General features: G+C 41.2%; 1 protein-coding gene across 1 annotated transcript in view; it reads right to left on the reverse strand.

Moving 5' to 3' along the window:
- Positions 1 to 10812, reverse strand: part of PROS1 (protein S) — a 62077-nt gene extending 51265 nt beyond the window's left edge. Inside the window, exon 1 of the mRNA XM_055567858.1 lies at positions 10490 to 10812. Coding sequence (XP_055423833.1) covers positions 10490 to 10565 — 76 coding nt within the window. The 5' untranslated portion in view covers positions 10566 to 10812. The remainder of the gene's footprint in view (positions 1 to 10489) is intronic.
- Between the last annotated feature and the right edge of the window lie 414 nt (positions 10813 to 11226).

Raw genomic sequence — 11226 nt, forward strand, 5'->3', positions numbered from 1 at the left:
TGGATCATAGCCCACCAGGCTCCTCTGTCCATGGGATAAGAATATTGGAGTGGGTTGCCATTTGCTTCTCCACGGGATCTTCCCCACCCAGGGGTCACACCCACAGAACTGCATCTCCTGCAGTGCAGGCAAATTCTTTCACAGCTGAGCCATCAGGGAAGCTCATCATTGACTCTTCTCACAGGAAAATTCCCTCACTGTTCAATTCAGTTTGACCTCCATCAAGAGTTAAAGAAAAACGTTAAAAGCCCCTTTCCCACTTAGGTGTTCAAGCCTGCTATGTTCTGTTCAGAGGGGTCAGAACTGCAGGTTGTCCAAAACCAATCAGTCAGATGCAGGTGAGGTAGCAGATGGAGGAGACCCAAACTTTAGGCTAGTTCATCCTCTGAATCTCTTACCTTTGCAGAGATAGTTCTCACATTTCTCTCTCCTAAAACTCATCTTTTTAAATTCTGCTTTCTGTCTCTTCTTTTAGCCCCTCTTGGCATCCCAAGAATGAAAAACTGTCCCTAAAAGAATGTATGTGAGAAGGGAATTTTAGGCTAGTGTTTGGTTTCGCAGAGTGTTTGAATCTTTGTTTCTTCTTCATTGTGGGACAGGGTCAGGGAAATGGCATCCAATGCATAAACAGAACAATTAGATAACACTTTGAGATGTAATTGTGCTTCTTATCTCTCTGCCACTGCTGCTGCTAAGTCGCTTCAGTCGTGTCCAACTCTGTGCGACCCCATAGACGGCAGCCCACCAGGCTCCACTGTCCCTAGGATTCTCCAGGCAAGAACACTGGAGTGGGTTGCCATTTCCTTCTCCAATGCGTGAAAGTGAAAAGTGAAAGTGAAAGTGAAGTCGCTCAGTCGTGTCCGACCCTCAGCGACCCCATGGACTGCAGCCTTCCAGACTCCTCTGTCCATGACATTTTCCAGGCAAGAGTACTGAAGTGGGGTGCCATTGCCTTCTCCTATCTTTCAACTGCTGAAATGGCATGCTTTGCTTACACAAAGACTGGTAAAAATAGAATTGCTATTTTTGATTGATATAGGAAGTTACTATTGTTATTTTCCAAATGATATAGAAAAATCATTAGTTAATAATAATTGGAAATTTTATTTTACAAATTTTATTTTAAATAATCACATATTTGAGGGAGAAAGGATACATGTATATGTATGGCTGAGTCCCTTTGCTGTTCACCTGAAACTACTGCAACATTGTTAATCAGCTATCAGATCAGATCAGATCGGATCAGTCGCTCAGTCGTGTCCGACTCTTTGCAACCCCATGAATCACAGCACGCCAGGCCTCCCTGTCCAACACCAACTCCCGGAGTTTACCCAGACTCACGTCCATCGAGTCAGTGATACCATCCAGCCATCTCATCCTCTGTCGTCCCCTTCTCCTCCTGCCCCCAATCCCTCCCAGCATCAGAGTCTTTTCCAATGAGTCAACTCTTCGCATGAGGTGGCCAATACTCCAATACAACATAAAAAGTTTAAAGACTGAAAAAATTAATCATCACATATTAAATGTAAAAATCTTTGATTTTTATTATAAAGATTTATACAATAGAATATTTACAGTTGAGGAGGGGTATTAAAAAATATGAAGGTTGCAAGGACTAAGAAAAAAACCAAAGATATATTTTTAATTAGGCATTCATCAGGCTACATCATTATTACAACTTCAGAAAAGCTTGTGTTAGCCTTAAGAAACAAATGTTATGTCTGTACATATGTTATACATCCATTCTTTTAAAGTAAAGTTTATTTTTTTTAAAAGAGAGCTAAAATACTAGCTAATACACTTCTCTACATTTCACATTTGTTTCTTATTGAGGTCCAACTCCCATATCTGTACACCACTACCAGAAAAACCATAGCCTTGACTACACTGCTGAGCAACTGATTCTTCTCATTTATTACATTAAGGATTGGGAAAACATTTTAAAAAGTATTCTGTAAAGGTGAACGATGCCTCTGTCTTTCAAGAGGACTAAGCAATGAAAAGGCTGACAAGAAACAATTTAAGAGAATCAAATACTGTAAGAGGTAGGTCTGTGAGCAAGTGAAAGTCACTCAGGTATGTCCGACTCTTTGCGACCCCATGGACTATACAGTCCATGGATTCTCCAGGCCAGAATACTGGAGTGGGTATCCTTTCCCATCTCCAAGGGATATTCCCAACCGAGGGATCGAACCTAGGTCTCCTGCATTGCGGGTGGATTCTTTACCATCTGAGTCACAAGGGAAGCCCAAGAATGACTGAAGAGGGTAGCCTATCCCTTCTCCAGCATATCTTCCCGACCCGGAATCGAACCGGGGTCTCCTGCATTGCAGGTGGATTCTTTACCAACTGAGCTATAAGGGAAACCATAAGAGGTAGGTCTGGATAAGGTTTAAATCTAGGAAAGAAGAGGAGACAACCTGTGAAATATATAGTATACATATAAAGGTGAGTTTTATAACATTTGGATTAGGAGAAATGAGGGTTGGCATTTAGAAGTAGGAAAGCAGTGGCATTTTAAAAAATGTGATCATTGACCACCCCCCCCACCCCGCCTTCTAGAACAGATCAAATGAGTAGGAAAACAATGCTTGAACTGTTTAGTCACAACAGAAGTGAAATGAACCTCTCCTTACTTGAAGATTTAATTGTAACTAATTTACAGCCCCTAGTCTAGGAAAAAAGAGTAAATCGAACACTCTGCCAATTATCCCCAAGATTAAACCTTTGCTTTAGCCCTAGACAAAGACAGGGGTACATATTAGTTACTCCTTCCAAAACTACCCAAAAGACAGAACAGGCAGCTTATTACCTTGAAATAAAATATATTGTCCATTTCTGCTATTTTTCATGTGTTTGCTCTCAGCAAGTGATAAATTAAGGTATTTTTGAAGGAACTCAGAATTTAGAGTTTGGCAAGGTCTAAAGAGGAAATTTCTATAGCCTTTTCTTTTCTCCTCTAAACAACTATACTGTAAATTGGTTATACTTTCTGAGGCTACAACAAGAGGTCTCTTTTTAGGATGTGCAGCAAGATATTTATGTAGTCAGCTTGCTTTGTCTTTTTTACCTCCTACACATTAGGGCACCAAAACACCATCTGATTTGATGTCATGTAACAAGAGGTTACAGCCCAGTAAATGTTTTGTTTTTGTTCTATTTGACCTATTTTGTTAGGGTGGCGTCAATTAATATTATTAGTTCAGTGGCCTGTGTCTGTATTTATGTTTGGAAAAGCAAAAGGCAACAATAAGAGAGCTGGCCTAATTCTGCAATACCCCTCTTCCTGCACCATCTCCCAGACCTCCCCAATAAGCAATAAGTATTCCTCATGCTTAGAAACTTGAGGAAGACTAGATCTCAAGGCTTCCATTTTGACTCTTGTGCTGTGCTTAGTCACTCAGTAGTGTCGACATTTTGCAACCCCACGGACTATTGCCCACCAGGCTCCTCTGTCCATGGGATTCTCCAGGCAAGAATACTGGAGTGAGTTGCCATGCCTTCCTCCAGGGGTCTACCCAACTCAGGGATAGAACCCAGATCTCCCACATTGCAGGTGAATTCTTTACCATCTGAGCCACCAGGGAGTCCCACCAGGGAGACTCTTAGGATATTACTATTTTTTAAGTGCTGATGTAGAAATAAGATTATTTGGAATGTTGGTAAAGCATTGACTAGCATTGACTATGTTTATAATTCAACATAATTTCTGCCAACCTTTCAGAACTCCCTGTGGACTTTCTAAAAGGCTGTAAGACACAGTCTAAATAATAGTGGAGTAAAATGATAACCTTGGAAAGGAGAAAAAATGATTGGGATAAGAAATCGAGGAAAAGAAGGAAAATAAAACAAGTAATAAGGAAAGATACATTTAACATATATTGTGTGGGATCAAGTAGTGTAACTAGAAAGAGTTATTTCAAAGAGTAATGTCCTCTTTACCTTGACAATTCAGTTCAGTCCAGTTCAGTCACTCAGTCGCGTCCAACTCTTTGCAACCCCATGAATCGCAGCACGCCAGGCCTCCCTGTCCATCACCAACTCCCGGAGTTCACTCAGACTCACGTCCATTGAGTCAGTGATGCCATCCAGCCATCTCATCCTCTGCTGTCCCCTTCTCCTCCTGCCCCCAATCCCTCCCAGCATCAGAGTCTTTTCCAATGAGTCAGCTCTTCGCATGAGGTGGCCAAAGTACTGGAGTTTCAGCTTTAGCATCATTCCTTCCAAAGAAATCCCAGGGCTGATCTCCTTCAGAATGGATTGGTTGGATCTCCTTGCAGTCTAAGGGACTCTCAAGAGTCTTCTCCAACACCACAGTTCAAAAGCATCAATTCACCCTCGACCAATACCCACAAAGGCTTAAACAGAAGCCTGCCCAAGTACCTAGAACTCATAAATTTCCCAAAAACATTGTCCCTTTAGAAACATAGACCTTAACAACCGCTGCTGCTGCTGCTGCTAAGTTGCTTCAGTCGTGTTTGACTCTGTGCAACACCATAGACGGCAGCCCACCAGGCTTCCCCGTCCCTGGGATTCTCCAGGCAAGAACACTGGAGTGGGTTGCCATTTCCTTCAACAACCACAGAGGCTGTATATTGTCACCCTGCTTATTTAACTTATATGCAGAGTACATCATGAGAAATGCTGGTCTGGATGAAGCACAAGCTGTAATCAAGATTGCCGGGAGAAATATCAATAACTTCAGATATGCAGATGACACCACCCTTATGGCAGAAAGCAAAGAACTAAAGAGCCTCTTGATGAAAGTGAAAGAAGAGAATCGAAAAGTTGGCTTAATACTTAACATTCAGAAAACTAAGATCATGGCATCCAGTTCCATCATTTCACGGCAAATAGATGGGGAAACAATGGAAACAGTGACAGACTATTTCGTGGGGCTCCAAAATCACTGCAGACAGTGACTGCAGCCTTGAAATTAAAAGATGCTTGCTCCTTGGAAGGAAAGTTATGACCAACCTAGACAGCGTATTAAAAAGCAGAGACATTACTTTGCTGACAAAGGTCTGTCTAGTCAAAGCTATGGTTTTTCCAGTAGTCATGTATGGATGTAAGAGTTGGACTATAAAGAAAGCTGAGGGCCGAAGAATTGATGCTTTTGAACTGTGGTGTTGGAGAAGACTGTTAAGAGTCCCCTGGACTGCAAGGAGATCTAACCAGTCCATCCTAAAGGACCTCAGTCCGGAATATTCATTGGAAGGACTGATGTTGAAGCTGAAACTCCAATACTTTGGCCACCTGATGCAAAGCGCTGACTCTTTTGAAAAGACCCTGATGCTGGGAAAGATTGAAGGCAGGAGGAGAATGGGACGATAGAGAATGAGATGGTTGGATGGCATCACCGACTCAATGGACATGAATTTGAGCAAGCTTTCGGAGTTGGTGATGAACAGGGAAGCCTGGTGTGCATGGAGTCGCAGAGAAGGACACAACTGAATGACTGAACTGAACTGAACAACCATAGAAGAACTCTAAACCAGCTACCTAGTCAATGTAATCAACTTAGGACTGTCTTCAAAAATTATGAAATAACAGCTAAAAATCACTAGATAATTGCATAAAATTAGTAGCATGAAAGAGAAGGGCAAGAGGAACATAATAGACCCAAAAGGAAATAGAGGTAACTGGAGACATAGTAGATAACTTCCAAAAATCTATAAATAATATCCTAAATAAATTGAGAAAATCTGGCATCTATAAAATGAAAGTATGTCATGATAAAGAAGTAGAGAACTAAAATATGATATAGAAATAAAAAAGTGAAAGTGAAATTCGCTCAGTCATGTCCGACTCTTTGCAATTCTCCAGGTCAGAATACTGGAGTGGGTAGACTTTCCCTTCTCCAGGGGATCTTCCCAACCAAAAAAGTTAAAGGATGAATTAAAAAATAGTATGGACTACTCCTCACACCTCAAAAAGTCAGTCGTTTTTTATACCTATTGCTTTGACAAAGATTTTAAAAGAAGTTAAAATCCGATGTTGGCAAAGATGAAAGGAATTAGGTACTCTTAAAATCTACTTTTGAAATCAGATTTCCAAAGGATATCTATTATTAAGTAATTGCAGTTTTGCATTATTGAACTTTGCCATTTGATATTGGAATAAATTCTGAAATCAATGTAGTTATGTTTTACATCATTTTAATGTGCATTTCTTGCTTTATACTTTTTGCTAATGAATTATTACTTGTTTATTTTATATATATTTTACATTATGGAAATGATGTTAGATAAAAAGCAAAATCAAGCCATTTTCTTATTTGAGTTCAAAATGGTCCATAAAGCAGCAGAGCCATTCTCAACATCAATAATGCAATTGGCCCAGGAACTGCTAATGAACATGCAGTGCAGTGAAGTTTTGCAAAGGAGACCAGAGCCTTGAAGATGAGGAGCACAATGGATGGCCATTGGGTGTTGACAATAATCAGTTGCAAGCCATCACTGAAGCTGTTCCTCTTACAACTAAATGAGAAGCTACAAAGAACTCAATGTCAACCATTCTACGGTCATTTGGTATTTGAAGCAAACTGGAAAGGTGAAAAAACTTGATAAGTGACTGCCTCATGAGCTGAAATCAAATTAAAAAAAAATCATTTTGAAGTGTCTTATACTACCCAACAACAACAAAGCATTTCTCAATGAGATTGTGGCCTGTGACGTAAAGTGGATTTTATACAACCAGGGACAACCAGCTCAGTGGCTGGACCAAGAAAACACTCCAAAACACTTTCCAAAGCCAAACTTGCACCCCCCAAAAAGGTCACGATCACTCTTTGGTGGTCTGCTGCTGGTCCAACCCGCTACAGTTTTCTGAATCCCTATGAAACCATTACATAAGAGAAGTATGCTCAGCAAATTGATGAGATGCACCAAAAACTGAAATGCCTGAAGCCAGCACGGGTCAACAGAAAGTGCCAATTCTTCTCAGTGACAATACCCACCACACATCTCACAACCAATGCTTCAGAAGTTGAACGAATTGGGCTACGAAGCTTTACCTCATCTGCCATGTTCGCCTGGCCTCTCGCCAACCGACTACCACTTCTTCAAGCATCTCAACAACATTTGGCAGGAAAAATGCTTCCACAACCACAAGGACACAGAAATTGCTTTCCAAGAGTTCATTGAATCCTGAAGCCCGGATTTTTATGCTACAGGAATAAACAAACTTATTTCTCATTGGCAATATTGTATTGATTGTAATCGCTCCTATTTTGATTAATGAAGATATGCTTGAGCCTAAGGTGCTAAGTCGCTTCAGTCGTGTCCGACTCTATGCAACCCCATAGACGGCAGTCCACCAGGCTGCCCTGTCCCTGGGATTCTCCAGGCAAGAACACTGGAGCGGGTTGTCATTTCCTTCTCCAATGCATGAAAGTGAAAAGTGAAAGTGAAGTCGCTCAGTTGTGTCCGACTCTTAGCGACCCCATGGACTGCAGCCCACCAAGCTTCTCCGTCCGTGGGATTTTCCAGGCAAGAGTACTGGAGTGGGGTGCCATTGCCTTCTAGTTACAATGATTAAAATTCAGAGTCTGAAATGTAATTACTTTTGCACCAACCAAAATAATAACAATATGTGTCTAAAACCATTTAATAGTCACACTCTTAAACTAATATATATAGGATGGATAAACAACAAGGTCCTACTATATAGCACAGGGAACTATATTCAATATCCTGTAATAAACCAAAATGAAAAAGAATATTGTAAATGTATATATAGCCCAACCACTCTGCTGTACACCAGAAACCAACATACCACTGTGAATCAACTATACTCCAATACAATTAAAAAAAAAAAGAGTAATTGGGGGCCACCTTGGAGGCTGTCTACCACAGGCCAAACTAACTTTTCCCTTTGGTTGTTTTCTGTACTTTGTTATCATTATTCTGCTTTTCCCCTGGGTAGATATTTTCAGAATTTTTCATTACATTAGAGAGTAAGATTTTCCACCAGTAAAAAAAAAAAGGTGCACTCTTTGGATATTCAACTAACAATTCCATTTCTAGGACATTAAACTGAGAAAATGAACATGGACATATGTAAAGAAATATATATGAATATGTTCCTCATAATACTGTTGATATAAGCAAAACACTGGAAATAATATAAATGTCCAAAAATATGATTTTGTTTAAATATATTATGATGAACATTTGTAAAGGAAAATTGTAAATCTGTTTTAAAGTGTGACATAGATTTTAATTTATTGATATAAAAACAATCATCATTCTTAGGTGAAATAACATGTTACAAATACTCTTAAGGGCAAAATTCCATTCTTTCACTTACATATTTTAATTTCTAAGAATGTACCTATAGAAAAAAGGGATTAGAAAAATATAAAGCAAAATATGGTCTCTTGCTAGTGAAGCTATAGGTGTATTTTTTTAAGCACATTATATTAAGCATGGTTTAAAAATATAAAGAGATAGTAGGATATAGCCAGTGGTTTAAGTTGGGAAAAGATGTCCAATAGGGACAGAAGGTCAAAATGGAACCCCAGGAAACTCTAACATTTAAAGAAAAGCAGAAATCATCAAAACAACAGAAACAGAACTAGTAACACTTATGTAGAGAGAGAAAGAAAATTTGAAGATAATGCTTCTAGACATAAAAGGAGGTCAATTTCAAAAGGATAAGTTTCAACAGTGTCAAAATGTATACAGTTGGCTTAACAATAGGATCACCATTAACATTTTCTGTCCCCAATACCCATGGGATGGTGAGAAGAGAGGGGACCTACGGAACCAACTGTTTCTTCAAGAAGATCAAGTGAGAATAGGAAGTGAAAGAATGGCTAATAACTTTAATAGAGGCGGAGAGGAAGCGTAATGTTTTCCTCAAGTTGGGAAAGTGCATCACGGAATCGCTGTGAAACTCATGAGAAAATGCCAAGTAGGCTATTTTGAAAGATGGAAAATATCATATAATTGCAGAAAGTTACAGTTTTACCACTTCTATGAAGATTTAAAAGCCAGTGTTCTTGAATGTGTCCTTTTAAAGTCCATTCCAAAAAATGGACCAGAGGACTAACAAGAATTATGCTAATAGACTAGAACCAGTAAGAGCCTGTCCCTATTGCTTCACTCCATTGTAGAAAGGTTAAAGGTTCAGAATCTATGTGGGTAAATCACCCTTATTCCACTTGTCCCTCCAGCCTGGAGAATCTGTGGGTACATATGGGCTTCTGGCTGTTGCTTTGTTCTCTCAGGTTAGTGGTCTGTTCAATACTCATAAAAAAAGCAGCCATGGTGGCAAGGGTGAAGACTACATATAGACTCAATTACATAGATTTTCCTTCACAGAGGGCCACCAGACCAGACTCTTGCTCCTAAAAAAGACCCACCAAATCTGTTAGCAGAATTGCTATTCATTCAGCTGTTGGAAATGGGACAGATTACAAAATCCAATCAGTTACTTGGTGACTGGCTGACTAGTTAGGGCACTTTTTAAATGAAGAAGGTTGTCCTTCTCTCCTCCAAGGGATCTTCTTAACCCAGAGATGGAACCCGTGTTTCCTGCGCTGGCAGGCAGATTCTTTACCGCTGAAACACCAAGGAATGTCAGTAAATTCCTATTTAATTCTCCTGAAATTATATCTTTGTGAAGCTTACAATGGAGCTTTAACCATTTATGGTGTAATTCAGTTTATCATGCCATTTCCTGAGAATAAAACATATCACAAGAAAGCATTTTTGACCAGTGAATGTGCTTAAACTTTAGAGAACAAACTAAGTGGCAACTAAAACGTACTAAATACCTTGATATGACTATATTCTTTTAGAGAAAACTCAACATCCTGCCTTGAATCGAGGCATGGACACATAAAGAACAGGACACACGAAGATAAACTAAAAAGAATTCCTGCGATGATCTCGGAAGAGTGGCACTCAGTGCCAAAAACTGTCAGTAAAAAACGATCTGAAAACTACATTATTTAATAGTCCTTTTAACTTCAAGGTTAAAAAAAATGACATCTGCTATGCAAACGCGCAGTCATCTCCTAACAATTCGTTTGTCAATGTTGAGATAAGCAAAGCAAGATCAAAGTCCAGAAATTGCAGAAGGGAGGTAGGCTGCAGCCAGGGGGTGCCGGTTGGGGTCAGGCGCTTGTACAAATGGAAGACAGAGTGGGTTGCCTTTCCTCCCTTCTTTTATACTGCAGTGTGCTCATCCTTGTCATCTGACTGAGAACTTCAACTGTTAGGGGCAATTGGTAGGTAGGTGTTCTAACTCCTTCATTGATGTTTAGTATCACTCTTGTTTTAGAAATCTGTCCCGTAGGCAACACGACTCCCAATTGACCCTGCCCCACCATTACAACGCCCGCTAGATACACTGCTGATGGAAGCATTTACTGGAAACTTTCTGGGAGGCTGCAGCCCCAGAAAAGAAAACCCGTCCAACAGGGCTCGTAGTTCAGTTGGCACCGCTGAGGAAAGAAGACAAGACGCTATTGATTACTTACAGTTCGCCTCCAAGACGGGAAGCACTAGGGCGAGGCACGCCAGCAGCGTCCCCGTGCGCCCACCCAGGACCCTCATGGCGAAACGGGCGGAGGCGCGGGCAGAAGCGGCGGCGCGTCGCGGCGGGGACCCCTGCGCCCGGCGCGCGGCGGAGCTACCACCCGGGCGCCGCTAGTTAAGGACTGCGGCGCGGGGGCGCCTGCGAGCCAGCGCGCCAGCGGAGCAGCGGAGCCGGGGGCGGAGGGGACCGCCCGCTCCCAGCCCCCCAGCAGGCGGGGAAGTGATAACAGGGACATTTCCTGGAAGCTTTTCGTTTCAGAGCTGGGGGCAGGGCTCAGGGAGAGAACTGGAGGCCTGGTAAACACTGTTGAGACATTCTTCCTGGCCCTTTCCAGACTCCAGCGCTTTGTTCCAGTCTCCGGAATATGAAGTTTGCCAAGAAGGGGAAGCAAAAGCGTTTAAAACGACCATCTCCAGCACCTCCAGCGAGCTGGAGTGGAAGACTGAGTCGCCCAGAAAACTGAGGACTCAAAGATCAGGGTTCAGTCAGTTCAGTTCAGTCGCTCATCGTGTCTGACTCTTAAAGATCGGAGTATACAGGCTTAAAACTTAAAAGGAAAAAATCTGATGTTGGCGGTGAAGATGTTAACCAAAATCTGGAAGCAAATGAGAATTCTAAGTTGGCTACGGAGAACAGAGCTAATGAAAGCTAGAGTGATAGTTTTGGTCATCTACGTTT

Source organism: Bubalus kerabau, chromosome 2, assembly GCF_029407905.1.
Source record: "Bubalus kerabau isolate K-KA32 ecotype Philippines breed swamp buffalo chromosome 2, PCC_UOA_SB_1v2, whole genome shotgun sequence".
In the NCBI taxonomy this organism is placed as follows: domain Eukaryota; kingdom Metazoa; phylum Chordata; class Mammalia; order Artiodactyla; family Bovidae; genus Bubalus; species Bubalus kerabau.